Here is a 19,227-nt window from a genome sequence, read left to right as displayed (position 1 = left end):
TGGTGGATTATGGCTCTAGCAACACCAAGGTCATGGGTTTAATTGCCATGCATGGATGTTAAAATGTAAAACTTAATGCACTGCAAGTTTCTTTTGATAAAAGCATCTACTAAATGAATAAATGTCAATATAATTATTCCCCTTGTTAGTTCATCTGTAGCACACTCGATTGTGTTCACAGTGAATTGCATTCTTGTACAAGCTAGCATATGGTGTGTAACGGAACTATGAGAAGACAACGGCAGTGGAAGACAAAAGTATTTTAGTATTGTAATTTACTAAATCATTACTTTTTGAAAGTAACAAGTGCCACTTTGTTTAATTTATGCCATAATATGTGTAACAAATTTGGTAGTATAAGATGTACACGGGATGGGTTAAAGTGACACAGTAGGGAAACTGTATGTGTGAGCTAGGAATTAAATTAAACTGTCCTTATTCTACATTATTATGTAAGGAAATTTATAATGGAATTAGTCTTGTTCAACAACCATTAAAAATTAGATAATTGACAAATAACTAGTTTATTTGTCTGACTAAATTTCTCCACATCAAAATCGTAATACAATGTCTCGTTGTTTCTAGTGTAAGGAATTGGCTTTAATAAGGGAATTATGCAGGCATGAAATCTCCTCACCTTTCGTCAAAATTCACCGTTTTGAAACCAAAATGGGTCACCTACGCCTATCCGATAAGAAAATATTCTGTCGTGGCCAGCATTTACCTGCTATATCTGCAGTTAACATAAACTTTGCAAATTTATTAAATTCTGTCTAACCAATCATCACTCCTAATGCCGAAACCTGACAGCCAATCCAAGTCAGAATAGAGCGAGGTTTTTTTCAAAGTTTGCTACACCGCAAGTCTGACAACTGGACACACTGCCGAGGTAAGTTAGCTTACAATGTTACAATCCTGTCTGATACAGTGATGTTGCCAATTTCATTATTTAATCCACTGTTATTAACCAATCATGTTAGCTAAGCTAATTATTCATTTATGGAGACGAGTGATGTCAAATATGGGGAGGTGGATCGCACAGTCTGCAAGAATATCCGTTCAGCAGGAACCATTAACAAACGCCAGCAGCAGCAGAGTCTGCTTGAAAAGCGACTCAACTGTGGCTGCAAAGGATCCAGTAGTGCTCAGGATCTCAAAAAACATGCAGCTGAAGAGGAGAACAGGGCAAGGCTGAGACATACTGCTAAACAGAGAAAACGGGCCCTTGAGAGTCTGGTTCAGACAAAAAATAAAAACAGACCCCTCTTACGCTGTGTTTTGTGGAATGACTTGCCTCCACACCTTAAAATGGCCCCCATATTTTGTTATTATATTTTCTAATTATTCTTTGTGCAGCACTTTGGTAACATTATTGTTTTTTTAAATTTGCTATTTAAATAAAGTTTCAAATTATCTTTGAATACAGAAAAACTTTATTGCTAACCTAAACATAAAACTAATCTAACACATACAACATGAAACGGGGTTGTGAGAAAAGTGACAGAATGAAATAAAAGACCAAAACAGATAAAATGAACTGTTGAGTCTGTTGACAATGCCTTAAGAACCATTTATCCTTTTGAGTCTTAATCAATTTGCAATCTGATTATGCAAAGTATTTAAACTTTGGCTCAAAGTGCTGGTGTATTAGTTAGAGTTGTACTTGCGTGTTGTTGCGTTTCCTTGCGTTGCATTTCCTCGTGTTGTTTGGTTCTTTGGCTTTTGTAGAAAGTTTGTTCCGTCTATGTTTTGGACTCTGTTATGATCACTGATAGTTAATGTCTTGATGAAGTGAGCCCTTCTGCAAGGAGAATGCATGACTCCCGTTTGGTGTCTGAACCGTAGAGCAGAGCGTGAGAGTCTTCCTCTGGACTTTTGTGTCCCGAGTCTTCCTTGGACTCTACATGGCATGGAGGAATAGGAAGAAGCAAGAGAGCCAAAGAGAGGAACCCAAGCAACGGTTGCAATAGAGAAGTTCTAAGATTTCTAAGAGGGAGTTTTTCCTGTTTTGTAAACATTTTAACTGAAATTTGATGCACCCCAAAGGTGTCCTGAGCCAATCAGAAGTGAAGAGAGCCAATTCCAAAGTCACATGGTCAACTTGTCTGTCAAAGTTGATTTACAATCCTTTATGTGGAGAATCCTTATATTCTTCCTGCTCAAAATAGTGAATGTTTAATCATGAACTATTATATCTTGAAAACCGTGCAAGAGACATGACATTCGTTGTCATCAACATTATCTACGTAAACATGTCAGCATTTACATACTAAAAGTGACATGCTTTCATGAATATTACATGTGTAATAAAACATAAAAATCCCTTGTTACAAATCATACTGGTTAATTAATTGGTTTTACAACGTGGATAATATGTTACATGTTATGAGAAACCTGATTGTCAGTGTATATTTCCAGTTAAGCCTTGAATATTTACCATACAAGATTAAAGATTACAATCATCGATATAACATTTTTATAAGTTATACGTGATTACAAATCACTACACATATTTTAAAAGGTACATCAGGCTATAATCATTCATTTGTCAGTTATAAAAGTGATCACAGGTGATCACATAGTCATTTTCAAGATAATCTAGCAAGGCTAGGTGTTGTATACATTTTGGGTCCTTGCTGTCTCTGCTGAGCTAAGAGAGAATGTTTTTGGAATGTGCAGATAGCAAGAGGAGGTGTCCCGGGGGAGGAACAAATGTCACTGTGTTAGGTCTGTTGATTTCAGGCCTTGGGTCTGTCTGGGTTTCCTGATAAGGAATTTCCTGCTGATTTATGCATTAAGGTCACCAAATGTTCTTGGCCATTTGATCTTACAGAGGGTTTAAGTTTGTGGAACAAAAGGGTTTTCTTATTGCTCCTCTCTATCATTACAAACCCTTGTTTGAGATTAAGCAGGCATGGGAGAGACTGTCTCCTTCAGCAATTTAGGCACCATGGATTTGTTTTTATGGCTCGGTGGGGGATCTTTGATCTTTTGGAATGTGGTGTTGTGTTCATTTGATGGCTTCGTTCATGGATAATCTAAGAAGTGGTGGTGGCGTAGTGGGCTAAAGCACATAACTGTTAATCAGAAGGTCGCTGGTTCGATCCCCACAGCCACCACCATTGTGTCCTTGAGCAAGGCACTTAACTCCAGGTTGCTCTGGGGGATTGTCCCTGTAATAAGTGCACTAAGTTGCTTTGGATAAAAGCGCCTGCCAAATGCATACATGTACATGTAAATAATCCTACATATGAGTCACACTGCCTTTAACATAGAGTGGTTATAATACACCTTTACTGTTATGTAGGCCTACTGTAAATAAATAACAACAATTGCTTCCAGTATAATCCCCAGAGCTTTCTACATAACTATTAGGGGAATGTCTAGAGGGATGCAATCATTACTGTAAATGCAAGCACTATTCCAAAAATACAACTTTGAATTCTGTTAAAAATAGTTTCAAAGAATTAAAAAATTGTGAATAAAATCACCTGCAACCCAAGCATAGTGTTGGTGTTCTTGAAGTAACATTTCCCAAAAGTAACCAGGAGAATAAACACAATGTACAGAATTTAGAGGGACTACACAGTTTATTATATAGACCTCGTATGTAAAACACGCCATGCAAGTTGTGGTGTAATATGCAGCTCTTACGGACTCTCTCTCTCTCTCTCTTGCATCGTTCATGGATAATCCTACATATGAGTCACACTGACTCGAGTATCTCTCTCTCTTTCTTAGGATGATTGTCCTCGAGTCTACCCGACTGCTCCTCAGCCAGTTCCTGTACTCTTCTCTCTAGACGGCATTGTGCTGGAGCGTTTAGATGATGGAATAGTCAGCTTGAGACGTGAGTTCTTTCTGATCATCAGAGATTTTTTTAGGTTATGATAACCACTCATATTACTTGATTTATTTGACCTGTTAACTGTGTGCTTCCTCTTTCTCGCTCTTGTCTCTTACACATGCAGCTGCTCAAAGCCAATCTAGGATTGAGACAGAAGTGGACAGAGAGGCAACTGGCCAATGCAGCTCTGGAGCTCAAGAGAAGAACAAGGTATAACATATTAGAAAATTAGTTGACACACAAATATTACTGGTACACTACATATTCTTATTTTTGTATAATTTTCCAGTCATTTTCCTGTAGTGGGATTTGACGTCGAATTTGAGTGATATCAGGCAGGTCTCAGAAAAGGCCAGGGACACTTCAGCCCTGGGCCCGAATGGCATATCATATGGGCTAAGAAGAGCCCCATGGTTCTTAAACTGTTATGGAGATTACTGAGAGTTGCCTGAAAGAAGCAGTGCGTACCTTTTGGAATGGCGAAGGGCAGTGGCCATTTTTATACCCAAAGTACAGGAATCCACCAACATTTAGTCAGATTAGGAGTATTAATCTATTGAATGTGGAGGGAAAGATTTTATTTTTTGTTGATTATCAAAGAGTGTCTGACTACCTCCAGAAGAATGGATTCAAGCTGCCAGAAGGCAGGCATACCAGGTTTACCTGGGTGTGTGGAGTCAAATGTCTGCATTTCCTCGGAACTGCCGCAGGACCTGTGGGACCCAAGTTGATTTCTTGTGGAATGGAATTACATTTCCGATTTTAAGGCGGTAGCGGAATAGTATGTCCATGCATTGTGGAAGGGAGCAAGCAGCCAGAGAATAGGTTTAAAAAATCAGATGTGGATATTTTATTAATTAATAAATGAAACGATAACAAAAATATAAATATTATTTTATTTTATAACTGATTTGATTTTGACAATAATAAACAAACCGCTTTATAAAAATGTGCACACCATGTACATAAAATTATTCAGTATTTTAGAGCAGGCTATGCAGGTAGTCAACTGGGCTTTAGAAGAAGGCTGGACACACTGTGTCATCAAAGGATGTGAACTTGGACTAGAAAATTATCAATTTAGTGTTAAGAAATCAACCTCAGGCAAGTCACATGGGCATCATGTCACATGTCATCTGATAATAGTAATAACAGAAAAATAAAACTATGTACACTTGTTGTCTATTTGTATGACTTTGCCCAATGTGTAAATGTATGCAGGATTGCAGATACTGGAGCGGTCGGGAAGAAAATCATTGCGGGCACAGTGCAGGTGAACATTGAGTAAGATTTAGCTGGAACGGGGGGGTGGTGGGATGGAGAAACTGGTCCCGTGCAGACCTCTAGTGTGGAGCATGCATCAATGATATGGGAGCAGATCCCATCTGGCAAGAGAGACAAGTAAGATCTCCATGTATTCTGGCTGGACCTGACAAAATCCTATGGATCGGTTCCACACCAGCTCGTCAGATATGCACTGGAGTTTTAGGAGCTTGGTAGACAGTAATATTTCACACAACACTGTAGTTGACAACTGGCTGGCAGCAACTGGAAATATCGAACCGGCAACCTACTGATTACCAGTTACGTGCTTTAGCCCATTGCGCAACCACTCCATTTAAGATCATCCTATTGACAGGTGACCCAAGGACTGGGGTGAGATTGCCAGCACTGCTCTGCTATATGGATAATGTCACTAGCATCTTACAGACTGCTGCATGTACACACAGACTCTTGAAACGGCTGCAAGAACTTTTGGAATGGGAAAAATCACATAGCTTTTCTAATTTTAAGGGTGTTCGGAACAACCAGACATCGTTTGAGTTGGATGGGGAAAGAATAACAGTTCTGGCAGAGAAGCCTATTCGTAGTCTAGAAAGAGAATATGCTGCACATCTGCCAGATAAATACATTGCAGGGTTGGTTCTGAAGCAGCTGAAAGAGGGCATCTCCCAAACTAATTCAAGGTCAGGTGTGACCAATTTGCATTGTACAAACGCCTGATGTGGCCACTAAAAATGTGAGATCACTGCAGTGGCAGTGGTAAGGATGCACACTAAGACCAACAGTTACGTCAAGATGTGTCTGGGTTTAACGCATTGTCTTTCAAATGTACATTAGCATTGTTTGGGAGAAATGCCTTTGGAACTGCAGAAGACCAGGCCAGATCTAGAGCTAAGGGACAGACCTTTCAGTGGGGGCTGGTCAAGACAAGATCCAAACAGGCCACATTTTGAAAGCAGAAGATGTTGTTAACAGGGTGGTTTCAAGGCTGCAGCATAAAGAGATTGTTGGAATAACCCAGTCAGGAAGTGCTGGCATTGGATGTGTGATTGCTCCCAAACTGTGGTTAGCAGCCTCAGGAAAGCAGAGGAAAGTGATTGTAGTGATAGAAATATCTAGAATGGAAGAGGATCCTGTGTCAAACTGCGGGGGTTGATGGGGAGACATACCTGATTGTTGCCCAGGAGATGTTCCTGGATTAATGGGTATACTGCTCTTCTTGTGTGTTTCCATATGTGTGAACACAATTCAGCAGCAAGCCAAACTCCCTTCAAATAAAGACTGGAGTCAGGGTGTAGTTTTTCAAAACTCCTGATGTTTACTCCAATATGCTTCAAAAGAGAGTGAAACTATCAAAAACAATACACAAATAAAGTGCTTTTAGTAAACAGAATACAAAATATATACACGATATAAAGGCACGATATAGATTTCTCTTACAAATAGCCTACGTTCAGTCAAAGAGCTGCGAGGTAACCTCCCCCTATATGACGTCATATGGGGGAGATTCAAGATCAGCCCGTCTGAGATCTCATTTTCTCACAGGCAGAGAAAGATAGCCAAAACTCGGTTTACACCGACTGAAATTTCTAGACATGAGGGGACCAAATACAGGCTAGGGGAACTAATATTAATGTTAAAAAACCTCAGAAAGTGAAAATTACTTGTCAGGGGACCTTTAATGCTTGAGAGAGCTGAGCAAACTGAAACTAAAATGGCTGCTCCCTTGCTTAGTCAGGTAATTTTTCAAAATTAGAGTCCCAAGTAAAAAACCTAAAACGCTTAATCCAATTAACATAACAATGGGTGAAAAACCTTTGCTGATGACCCCGTTGCTGGACGACTAAAGGTACTGGCAGAGGTGCGGCAGGCAATAATGCCCAGCATATTTAGACAGCTACATGTGTACCTGATGTAAACATTCTAAAAAATAAAAAAATCATTTGAGACGTAGACTGACAGGATTTTAGATCATGTTTCCAGAGAAATTGAATAAAAATTGGCGGGGTTAAAGCTGAAGTATGTAACTTTTTTTTCAGCGTTAAAATACTTTTCCCCCATTTAATATGCAGAGAGTAAGTAAGGTTATTATTCACAATTTTATTTTTTAAACATTTAAATGCACTACAGCATGATTCAAATTGCATGTTCTTTATTAGAATGCTATTAGAAGGCAATCTGGTTAGAGTAATCCGTAATTTTCATTATAGGAAACCAAGGTGTGCAAGAGAAATTTAGAAACGCATCAAATGCACCATAGGGGGAAGTTGTCAACATAGAGTAAATTAAATTAAAATCTAATGTATCCTTATGTTCAAAAATAATAGAATAAAATAAGAAAACTGCCAAGTACTTCTTAGCCAGTGTAGAAATTTATTTGATCTGAACCAAGTCTATCTAGAAAGTAATCTAGAAATCAGTATCTATAAATTATCAAGTTGAAAGTACTTATTGTATATCAAACAATTTGTGTGTATATTCATAAACCGCTGCAGATAGAGACGTGCTCTATAGGGGTTCACGCTGATAAGTGCAGCAATATGAAATAATTTTGCGTTACAATTCAACTTGCAAAGTTTGTCAAGATGGTCGCTTGCCAAATATTGGCTATATATGCAGTACACTTGAAACACGCCACAGAACAAAGCATTAATTCGCAATCTATCTGAATCATCGTAGTAAAAGGAGCAGTGGATGTTTGAGTCTCCATATAAAGCTTATCCATATGATTTGAAATGAAGAGCCCATAACTGTCACATAACTAATGCATTTTTATGGGTAAAAGAAAGGAGACCGTTCATCAACATGCGCACGCCGGTTCAAAACGCACATCTAACCTAAAGAAAATGCACAATTTAATCGAAAAATCTGAAAAACCCATCCAGACCTACATGGTATTTAACCTGTAATTGTTGGCACAATTGTGTTTTAAAGGTACAATTATTGGTGATACGGTCACATAGGGCAGCAGTGTTCATGACTACATGATAATGTTTATTTTTTTAACTTAATTACATTACACATTAGCCTACAATGGTATGTGTAGTTCAGTCTTTTTGTAACATTGTTTTGCGCACGCTGCAGCTGAGCGAACGGAGACAATGAGCCCTGCAATGCGTGTAAAGAACGAACACATGACATATGAGAAAGATTTCTTCTTCTTGCTCCACTGGTGTTTGTTTTCTTTTAATCACGTCTGCCGCTGTATTTCGCTGTGATAGTGGGGGTTTCCTCTGTCATGCTCTGGTGTTACGGTTTAACTGGGGTTGAGTTCTGAAATAGTGGAGTAAATTTACTACATAATGTTGTCATCCTTGTACAGATGAAAATAAGTTGTATGACTAGCTCAAACGACAGAATATATGCAAACAAATATCTCTCCGATGCGTGGGCGTCTTCATGAACGCTGAATGCTGCTGTTAAGTCTTTATCATGCATCTCCATTACAACGATTAAACAGGAAATAAAACATTGTGGTCTTTAAGTTTGCTGTTCTACTTCCTCCTCTTTTATCGTGGTTGGTAAAGCCAGCTTAACTTGCCCTTATTGCTTCTCACTGTAGATCCACCCCAACATTACAAGCCAATGGCATGAGTTGGAGAGTCTATCTGACTGTTTGAAAAATATATATTTTTTGCAGTTCAGTTTGATGGCGCTAGTGTCACAGAAATAACATACTTGAGTTTTAATGCTTAAAACGAGAAACAAATTTGTCTTGAGAAATGCTGTCAACAGTACAATTTGTGGAAAAATTTAGAAAAGACTAAGACTTCTAAAGACTTTTACTTGTCATACCACCATTCTGTAGTAAAGAATGAAATTGTTATTTCCGGTGTATCACAATTTTAATGAATGTTCCATTTTTAATAGCGGAGAATCATGCGGTAACAGGGTTGCATGTAAAACATGGGACACAGTTAAATATCAAGTTTTTGGTTGATGAAATAACTTAATTACAAATATATTTTCTGCAATGACTTGTATATCAATTAAGGTTATCAAAATTATGACACAGTTGTTCATTCAAAGAAGTTATAAGCACTGACTGACCAAGATCATGGATCAATAGAGTTGAGTGCAATTTTCTAGTGATTGGGCAGTATTTCTATCATGGAAACAACACCCTGGTGGCCTTTGATATCTTAATTTCATGTCTGAAGTCTAATCTGCTTTTATTACTCATGAATTGAAGCATATTGCTGCCACTGCTTTCTATAATTTTCTCTTAATCCAGTTTGGATATTTCAAAGTATAGTTTATATGCTTTAACCATTCAACATTCATTTAATTTTCAGTTAAATTTTTTTAATTGAAAATAGTAATATTATATCTTGTAATATTTTACCTTGTAATATTATATCTACATGTTTCTCTGTTGATGCAGTTTTTGGAGTCCAGACTCGCTGATGTCCAATCAGCTCTTGAGAAAGCTCTCTCTGACCGAGATCGCCTCCTACAGGAAGTCAGGAAATGCAACCCTGCCTTCACCTTATGATCTAGAGTGGAAAAGTAAATAGACTTCAATCCAAACAAGGTGCAGAATAACGTGTTTTCACCTAGATAAACCAGAAGAGGAAAGATGTTTGCCTTCACTGACTCTGTTCGCTTTCTCTACCTTTTAATCTCTCTAATGTATGAGTGTAAATCAGATGACATCAATATCTCTTCTCACTGTGTGAATGCCCTCTATTGATTCTTCCTGTATAGTGAATTTTTTCTCTGTTTCTAACTGAACCTTATTAATGCACCAACTTCCCAGTTGGTGAATGACTGATGTAAACCAAGACTGATCAAACTCTTTCACTGCCGGAGACCCTCCCTCCTGCACAATTTCCTCACTTTTGGTCAGCATGATTTTATACAGATGTCCTAGTGTCTCGTGTCTTTTTGTTTGTTACCATGGCTAAGAAGTGCTGCTAGATGTAAGCGCTATTCCAAAACCTAGTGAGCTGCCTACCTTGACAGCATTTTAAAGCATCATAGGTACGTTTCTGATGCGTGGGCTGCTACATAAGTTAGGCAGACAAATTATTCTGCCTTTTAAGGTACATTGTTTAGGCCAAATTATAAGACAGCATTGCATGTTTCCTTCATGGACAAGAATGCATTGCAGTTAACTAAGTGAAAATATTTCTCAAAGAGAGTGGAAGGAGTCGAGAGGATTTGATTAACAATAAATATATTTAATTCAATGCTGAAACATTTTGAAAATATCTTATTCAAATGGAGTATTTTACCCCAAAATTGCATGTGCTAAACACACGGCCATCAATGCTTGAGATTTTCAACCCAGCGTACACCCTCCTTAAACAAAGATGGTAACTCTCAAAACTCTCTAATCTGATTCCAAATTAAAATTAAACCTGGAAATAAAGTCATCATTTTAAAAATAATTAACACAATGAATAGGAAATGACCTCTCCTCCCCATTAAAAATGGCACTTCATGTCAAAAAGGTTGTCGAGCTCTGGTCTAGAAGATTGCCTTTTTTGCATTTGTTATTCAAGAGAGGAGCGAAGCACTTTCACTTAAATGCACTGTATCACATAATGAGTTTATATGTGGATCCATGTACAACAGATGGTACTTTTGTCAGAAAACAAAAGTTGTTGTGTCAGTCAGTGCATCGAGATTACCTCTAAGTTGCATCCTTTTCCACTAGAGTACCGAACACATTTTGCATTGTGTACAAATTGTTGGTGTGCTCGCAGAGTAGAAAGTAACATTTGTGCCAAGGCTGGTGTTCATATGAATTTGTGCACAAGAAATCTTTAGCCCTTATCTAAAAGCTTTTGATTTTAACTGTGAGATATTCAGTATTATAATGGTCACTTGTGTCAATGTTACACACATTAGTTTTTTATTTATTTTTTACATTGTAAACCGATTTAAAAACATTAGTTTTTTGCACACTGTCTGTTACACAAAGTAAATCACTTTAAGATGCCTGGGTGATACGTATGATTGGACAACAATATTTATCTATATACATGCTTGCTTGCACTTTTTTTTTTTTTGCAGTCTGCTTGCTCATGCCTCTCTGAGTTTTTGTGATAAAACAGTATTATGGACCTGATATATTGCCTCAAAGTACGGTTTAATTTATTATTTACCATCCTAATCAGCTGGAAAAATGTATGTTCTCTAAGCCTGTGTGTGATATCAACATCCATCCATTTTCAGATGATTGGTTTAGATTATTTAAGAGCCAAGGTCTCAAAATGTAACCCATAATCATTGATTTATTGGTTACTTTAAGAAGTTTAACAACATGAGATTGCACGAATGAAAATGAAATGTAGCATTTTATACACCTAAGCATTCTCTGTATTAGTATTTTGCGATTTCTGTGTCTTCCAAAAAGATGTGTAAAGATACTAAATTGTAAAGATATTTTCTGTAGATGTAGTCATTGAAAGGTTATTCTTATGGGGGGGATCAACTACATTCAGTACATGGAAAATATTTTCTGTTAGTAATAATGCATGGCTTCAAGTCTGTGTTCAGTAACTCAGCATGTTACACTTTTCTGGTCATTCAAGCCTTCCACTTTCAAATATAAATAACTTGGATATGTTCAGTGTCATTTTAGATTCAGATTAGATTTTGAACAGAAGCTTTACAAATTGTTATTGTTTTTAGGCGTGACGTTGGTACTAATTTTATTTCTTTGTGTACAGTTAGATCAAATGACTGTATTATGAATGTTTAGGTCACTTGTTTGTTACACTTAAGGGTGTCAGATGATGTTGTTACAGTATATGCAAATATTCTCAAGAACAGAAAGACTGACCTATTTGTCTTTGGGCCCAGAGTGAAAGTTGTCCCTATAACGGTCAATGTATTTTGCCTTTTGACCTCATGTGGATGAAATGTCAAGGTTTTGTTTGACCCTTCACCTGTTCATAACAGTAATACAATTTCACATTTTATATTACCACCATTAAAGTACTGTAACAAAATGAATAAAAATGATATTTTGTTGGTTCTGTGAACCATAACTGTGTGATATTTCAATATTAATGATGATTAATAAAAATGAAAAAATCTTAAATGTGAAATTGTGTATCTACTAGAAGTTGCTTGTGATATAACAAAATAAATTCCGCCGAGATAAGCAGATCTAAGTGCGACACGCTTGATTGTCAAATACAACATTACATCATCTGATTATGGTAGTGTAAATGAAAAATTAGCAATGCACTTTTTATTAAACCAAAATCTTTAATGACAGAAAAGCAGATTATGACCAGACTGGTTCGAGCTGACCGAAAGGCTACGGTCATGTCCGTAGCTCTGAGGTCACCAAGGTCTGGACTTCGGTAATTTTTTTCATATTCAAAAATACATTTTGACCGAATAAAACAAAAAAATAAGGGTTGATATATCCTTTGAGTGTCTGCATGCATTTAAAATTTAGTTTGGACAGTTGGCTGGACTCTTTAGTGTCCGCAAATTCTATAAGAGTGTGATAAACTGGCGCTAACTGAAGCTGCGCAGTGCATTTAGTGGGACAGAGCAGAGTAAAAGCTGGACCGGTCTCACTAATCTGACGAACCTGCTCTGTGCTTGCATCGTGCTGTCCCAAGTTAAACACAGTGCGAGTCGCGTTTGACCCATTTTAATATGACACAGAATTCTCTGTTATAAACCCATCTGACACAAGACACTTAAAGGCTCAGTGCTGAAGCTATTGAAACAAGATTAAACAGCCCGTCATATTAAAATACAGTGACGAGGTAAACAGCAAAACATTGTTCCTGTAATTACATGCTTTTCATTCCACAAATCAGCACCCTTATAGAAATATACCTGACAGTTACTGTAGTAGTAACTATGGTATTTGCCAGAAATAGTGTAAATATTTGTAATAAATGTTAATATTAGTGTGGAATATTAGGGCAATAAAAGTCACTTTTATGGAGGTTGTGTTTTAGGATAATTTTTTCATTACTAATTCCATAGATTATTATTATTATTTTATACAAATGAATTACATTAATTCCATCTAACCATGCTGATTTATTTTTTTTTACCTGTGATTAACATGATCTTACATAGTTAAACTCTGGATACTTGAACAATGGTAAATTGTCATATAGGCACATACAAAGCAGAATTTAACAAAAAAGCTTTAAAGCCTGGACACTCACTTTTTTTGTCCTTTTGTAAATATGTTCAGTTCTAATGAACTTAAATTGAAAAGGTGAATTAAAGGTATCTTACACTCCGTAACTCTTTATTCATGTTATTTTGTTGTGGTGTGGATGCAGCATCATAAAAATCAGCAGTTTTCAGATACAGATTCTATTGTAGAAATTCACTTTACAATGAGCCATGATTCATTTAATCCAGGAGTGAAAGTGTCCAATAACAAGACGGTTACTGAGATTAACCGAATAGTATTCAGCTGGTCATGTGATTCTAAAATGGCAGCCCCCATGAGGCTCAGTGCTGAAGGGCGCCCCTGCCCCATGTAGAATAAAATGGCTTTTATAAGGTTACTGATATTACTACAGTCCTCATCTCATGTGAGTAGTCATGATGTTATACATATGTTTCATAATTATAACTAATTTCTTCAGGAGTAAAACTTTTTTAAAGGGGAAATAATTACTGATTGCACCTTTAAATAATTAAGAGTCTGGCAAAAGGAAAACAATTTATTGTTTTGGATAATATTAATATCTATCATAGTTAACATAGTCCTAGATAAATTAGATGCTAATAAACTTTAGCTGTTTTTCTGTAGTTATTATGAGTAAATTTTGCTGCCCAACTCAAAACCAATGCTTTATTTTCAAATGTGCATTTCTATGTGACAAAAATTCAGTATTAAATTGTTAACTTTATTTGCGATTAAAAAAGTATTTCAGTATTATTATTGGTTTCTGTCCTTTTAATTTTTATATTTAATTTTGATGTATAGAATATGTTGCATTTGTATGTGTCATTTTGGTAAAAGTCTTGACATCTCACTGTGGACCTCACTAATTTTCAAACCCTGGCTACGGTAACATCACCTGGTCTGATGAATCTGGATTTTTTTCTGAGGCAACAGATGGTAGGCCCACTGCAGTGAGGGCACCACACTGCTTTTCCATATATTTGGCCCATTTAGGGAAGGTGTGGACCAATGAATCCTTTATGAATAATTTATTAGTTTAATGGGAAAGTGGGATGGGAAATGTGAAAGTCTTGAAAGGAGGGGTCAAAAGGTCACAGGGTTTGGAAATCCTGGTAGTCCTGGCAGTCACTCTAGAGTCTCTAGATGCTTGATGAGCATAATGACCTGTGATGAAAAATCTGTCAGACAGAAAGATCCATTGAAAATAATGAAAAATAAATTTTTTCACCCGAGCACTTAAGTCTTCTGAGTATGTGGTTAAGGGGAAGTTGATGTGTCACCATTGTTGTCCGTGGGACCTCACGGAGTGACGCTAGAGTGAATCCCATGTACAATTTATACCATTCATTTTCTCTAGCGGGTTGGTGGACACCACTCCGAATGCTCCAAATTACTCCAGTTTGAAGTTTGTATATTCTCAGGGGACCCTTAGTAAGTGTGCAAAGTTTGGAGTCTGAATTACATTAAGTGCTTAATTGGCTGACTTGTATAATATTTTTCTTGATTTTTTACAGTGCTTCCCAATCACTAAGGGACACATTTTTAATAGGTTGTTTCCGAGGGCCCAATGATTATGCATTCGAAGACCCCAGGTCTTAGCACCAAATTTAAGGCTGTCTGTGAAACCCCTATGGAATTGCATTGGTTTTATGGGCAAGAGCGACGTCTAGAAAAGGGGGTTCCAAAGGCCACATGACCTTGAAATTTGAGATCCTCAACCATCAGGGGCCACCAAATTGGGCCCCAAAATTGGGGTCCCTAGAACCCTCCTGAGTGTAGATCCCAACCAGGGGCATTTCTAGGACTTGAGGATGTTTGGGCTTAGCCCAGCCATATTAAAGTGGGTGTGGCTTTAGGGGGGGCCCCATCTATTTTAAATAAACATGCTTTACCTTTATGTTTTTTTCTGCACTCTGGCACCTTACTTACAATGAAAGTACAGTGATTCCAACAGGATTTTGTGAGAGTATGTATATTTACCTCCGATCCTCTAGTGGGGTTAAGAATATAAGAAAAAAATGTACATTTTAAAGTTAAATACTTTGATAGCAAAATTAAGAGGCTATGTTGTGCTCTTGTAAACTATGTTGTGCTCTTAAAGCTGCAGTAGGCAACATTGAAATAAATAGAATTGTGAGAAACAGCGCCCCCAATTCTTTCCCATATACATGATGCTCTTCACCCACTTTCATTTGGGCATTGTTTCCACTCTTCCGCTGCTACTGTTAAGCAACTGTTTGATGCCCAACACAACAGCACTTCACTGAGAGATTGACAGGCATGAATTTGGCCAATAGTTGCTGCAAGCCTCTTATAATCGACCAATTGGTGTGCAAGAAGGCGGGACTTGCAAAGAGGTGTTACAGGAATGCAAATATGTGTGCGCACACAATTAAGTATCAGACCAGATACACATCATAATGCAACTAAAGCCGAATCCCAGACATTTTCGCAAATTTAGAAATCCCGGCCGGACGCTTTTTTAAGGTCCGAAAAAGTGTCTGGGAAAAAGAGGACCTATGGTCACCCTACATTTGGATGTCCTTGACCAGTCCACAAGTTTAAAAATATTAAGCTAAACATGTAGGTAACATCAGTAAATCTTCACAATTACTCTTCTTTTCAATAAAGTCCAAAAGGCTGCGTTGCTTTTTTTCTTGATGTTTAATTTTTCCTCCAGAGTGACACAAGCTGCCTCTCTCTAGTAGCGGGAGGCAGAGGGGGAGGGTGTCATGCCATGTCAACTTCAAACAAAATGTAGCAATATTATTGTGAGTAGCCTATTCTTCGAAGACCTGCATGACAGACTGTGTCATTTCATATACATATAGAAATATTTTTGTTGTTGTTGTTGTTGTGCTGCACCTAAACTTGTGTTGACTATATTTAAAATTACATTCAGGGCTACAGTCAAAACATTCGGGGCTGAAGCCCAGGAAAAATTACCTGGCACGCAGATGATCCCAACCCTAACCCTAGTAGTCGCTAACCAGTCAAGAGGCTCTGTCACGCTGTAAGTGCAAGAGGCCTGTATGAGAGAGTGTGGAGTTTCTGGTATGTTGTGTAAATGTCCCCCTGTGCTTGGCCTCTCCGTGTGCTTGGCCCACCTGTTTCGCGCAAAGTAGATTAATAAATCTCACCAAATCGCCCTCTCTCCCTCTCAATAGTCACAAAACTCATCCATTCTTGCCAGATAGAATTGTACATCGAGTGTTTTGTTCTGCAGTATTCCAGAAAGAACATCCGAATACTCAAATATCACATGAAACGTAGAAAGCAAAAAACAAAACACTAAATCATCCAGATGTGAACTGTATCCATCAGCACAGCGCAAAGAATCCTCATCGTACTCATCATGGTGTTGTAATATGTGCTCAAATAGCTCCTTTAGGGCAACTCTTTTCTCATAGACTGTGCTGACCAATCTAGAACTATATTGCCACCATGTTGGTGCCACACGAGGAAGACGTCACTGGCAGATATCGTCAAGCAGCTGCGTACGCTTAGGGGATATGGAAAAAAACGCAGCTAGGCCATGGAGATGTGCAAAAAAGATCCTACATTCTCTAAGCTTTGATGACCCTTGAGTCAGTACTAAATTAAGTCGATGTGCATAGCAATGTATAAATAAAGCCATAGGAGCCCTCACCTTAACTTTAGCCTGCACCCCATTTAATCCAGATGCCATGACGGCAGCGCCATCAAAACATTGTGCCACAACTTTATCCAGGAATTTGTGTTCCTCCAGTAATCGGATAATGAGAGCAGCAATGTCATCAGCCCGCTTGCCACTCGTAACATCGTCAAATTTGATAAACCTCTCCTTGACACCAGTGTCTGTCACATAACGGAGCACCAGGGCCAGCTGGGCAGCAGAACTCACATCTGTAGTTTCGTCCACCATAACTGCGACAAAAGGTGCTTTATTGATCTCCCTTTTTATCTCCTCTCCCATCACTTCAGCTATAGCACTAATCAGGTTGTTTTGTATTTTGCCTGAAGTCCCAGTAAACACTTTGTTAGTGGAAAGGTGGTAATGCAAATCTTTGTCATGCTCGGCCAGAAAGGAAATAAGCTTGAAATAGTTACCTCTATATGTGGACTCCTTGCTTTCATCATGTCCCCTAAATGAGAGCTCTTGTTTACCTAGAAATATGACACAATCGATCAGTCTTTAAAGTATTTCCCTATTTTGTTTTACTCTTTCGTTGTGGAGCTCCGTTTCCCTTCACATTTGTTTGCTGAGTTGTAGATCCACTCGGGTGTCTCCGAACATTTTCAAGAGCACCATTGCTTGCAAGTGTCCTGCCGTGCTTTGATGTCTCTGAATTGCCTTGGATAGGCAATTCAGGTTTGCAAACCCAGAGTGGCTCCAAACACCATATCGGTCGGTCGCAAATAAACAGGCATTCCCAGCAATACAATTTGCAATGTTCATTCGACGCTGTAAGCTAGGTGTACCTTTCGTAGTTGGTCGATTGAAAGTGCCGCACAAATCCTTTCCCTGGCTGGGACAGGCCTGCTAGCTGCGGGGTTAGTTGACCCTTTCTCACAATTTCCAGATTTTCTTGAAAGGTCCTTCTCGAAAAAGGCTTTGTCTGTAAATCTGCCACCAAATCAATTTCTTCTCCTCCTTCAGGCTTTGTGTGTTTAAAACATCTACAGGGCTAGGTAAAAAATCTTAACCAGAATTATAAAGCACTACATCTAAAAATATAAACCTCACACGGAAGAAAGTTTACGTGCTAGCTAGTTGTACTTCAGTTTCAGTTAGCTAATTGTCCTCCTCCTATCATGCCACGTGAAAAATGCTGACGTAGGCGGCTAGAACAGCTAGAAGGCTCCGGCGGGTCAAAGAATACGCCCAACATGGCAAATTCGAAATCTGATTGGTTAAAGAAGATGACAATCTACAACATCGTCCCCATTTGCTTCAACCGCAGAGGGGATTCACTTGAAATTTTGAAGGCCTCGGGGTAGGTTTTCACCCAGACACAGCACAGTGGAAAATCTGATTGGATAAAATATCTAATTTAAATGAGCTGCACTGAAGTAGCGCAAGCTGCACTGCACAACTGAGGGAGAGATTGGCAATTAAATTATGTTAATACTATTAATATACTGATGGCCCACATCTGATATATATATATATATATATATATATATATATATATATATATATATATATATATATATATATATATATATATATTCCTGTTTCCACACAGCTTCCCTGTCAAAACAATATATGTATTGAATAATAAATCAAAATATCAGGTCGGGAGATGAGACTTTGTCGAGTTCCGATGCCCACCCTCCCTCCCTCTCTCTCTCTCTCTCCCTCTCTCTCTCTCTCTCTCTCTCTCTCTCCCTCCCTCCCTCTCTCTCTCTCTCTGTCTCTCGCGCGCGCTCTCTTGCTCTCCTTCCGCGTCTCCTCGCAGCAGTACAGCACATCAGACACACAGACAGGCAGGCAGCAGCCCCTCCCAGCTCCTATTCCAGTTGTGTTTTTCTTGGCTTGTGTGGAGGTGAGTGGTGATGAACAAACGACTACCAGTGCCTTGACTTTACAGCAAATTAGCCAAAAGTCAATAGTTACTTTTGGCTATAGTTAACTTGTATAGTTAACTTGTGTCTTGCTAACATGCATGAGTGCTAGCCATGAGCTACTAGCTAATGTAATAAATTAGCTAAAGTTTAGCTAAGGCAATATATCATGGTCATACAGGCTAATGTACTGTACTTAATGGAGACACTACCGGTGAATACAAACAAATTTGTGTCTAATAACGTCATCTCAACTGCCACACTGATATTCAAATGAGGTGTTAACAAATTAAAATGTACTAATTTGCATACATTGAAGTTTTATGTATTCCGATAACACCAAAAGAATTAAAACGATTTATTAAATGATAAATTAACAAATTATTAGTGAATCTATGTCCCTCTCCTTGGTGCAGTCATT

The 19,227-nt window shown here is 38.1% G+C and overlaps 1 protein-coding gene across 1 annotated transcript in view; it reads left to right on the top strand.

The window, feature by feature from the left end:
- The window catches only part of LOC127628939 (UHRF1-binding protein 1-like), a 53,130-nt gene extending 40,996 nt beyond the window's left edge, over nt 1–12,134 (top strand). The window contains exons 19-21 of the mRNA XM_052105923.1: nt 3,742–3,850; nt 3,972–4,057; nt 9,516–12,134. Of these exons, the coding sequence (XP_051961883.1) occupies nt 3,742–3,850; nt 3,972–4,057; nt 9,516–9,626 (306 nt within the window). The 3' untranslated portion in view covers nt 9,627–12,134. The remainder of the gene's footprint in view (nt 1–3,741; nt 3,851–3,971; nt 4,058–9,515) is intronic.
- Nucleotides 12,135–19,227: the final 7,093 nt, after the last annotated feature.

The sequence above is a fragment of the Xyrauchen texanus genome, chromosome 35 (assembly GCF_025860055.1).
Source record: "Xyrauchen texanus isolate HMW12.3.18 chromosome 35, RBS_HiC_50CHRs, whole genome shotgun sequence".
Lineage (NCBI taxonomy): Eukaryota > Metazoa > Chordata > Actinopteri > Cypriniformes > Catostomidae > Xyrauchen > Xyrauchen texanus.
This window is presented reverse-complemented; position numbering and strand designations above follow the sequence as displayed.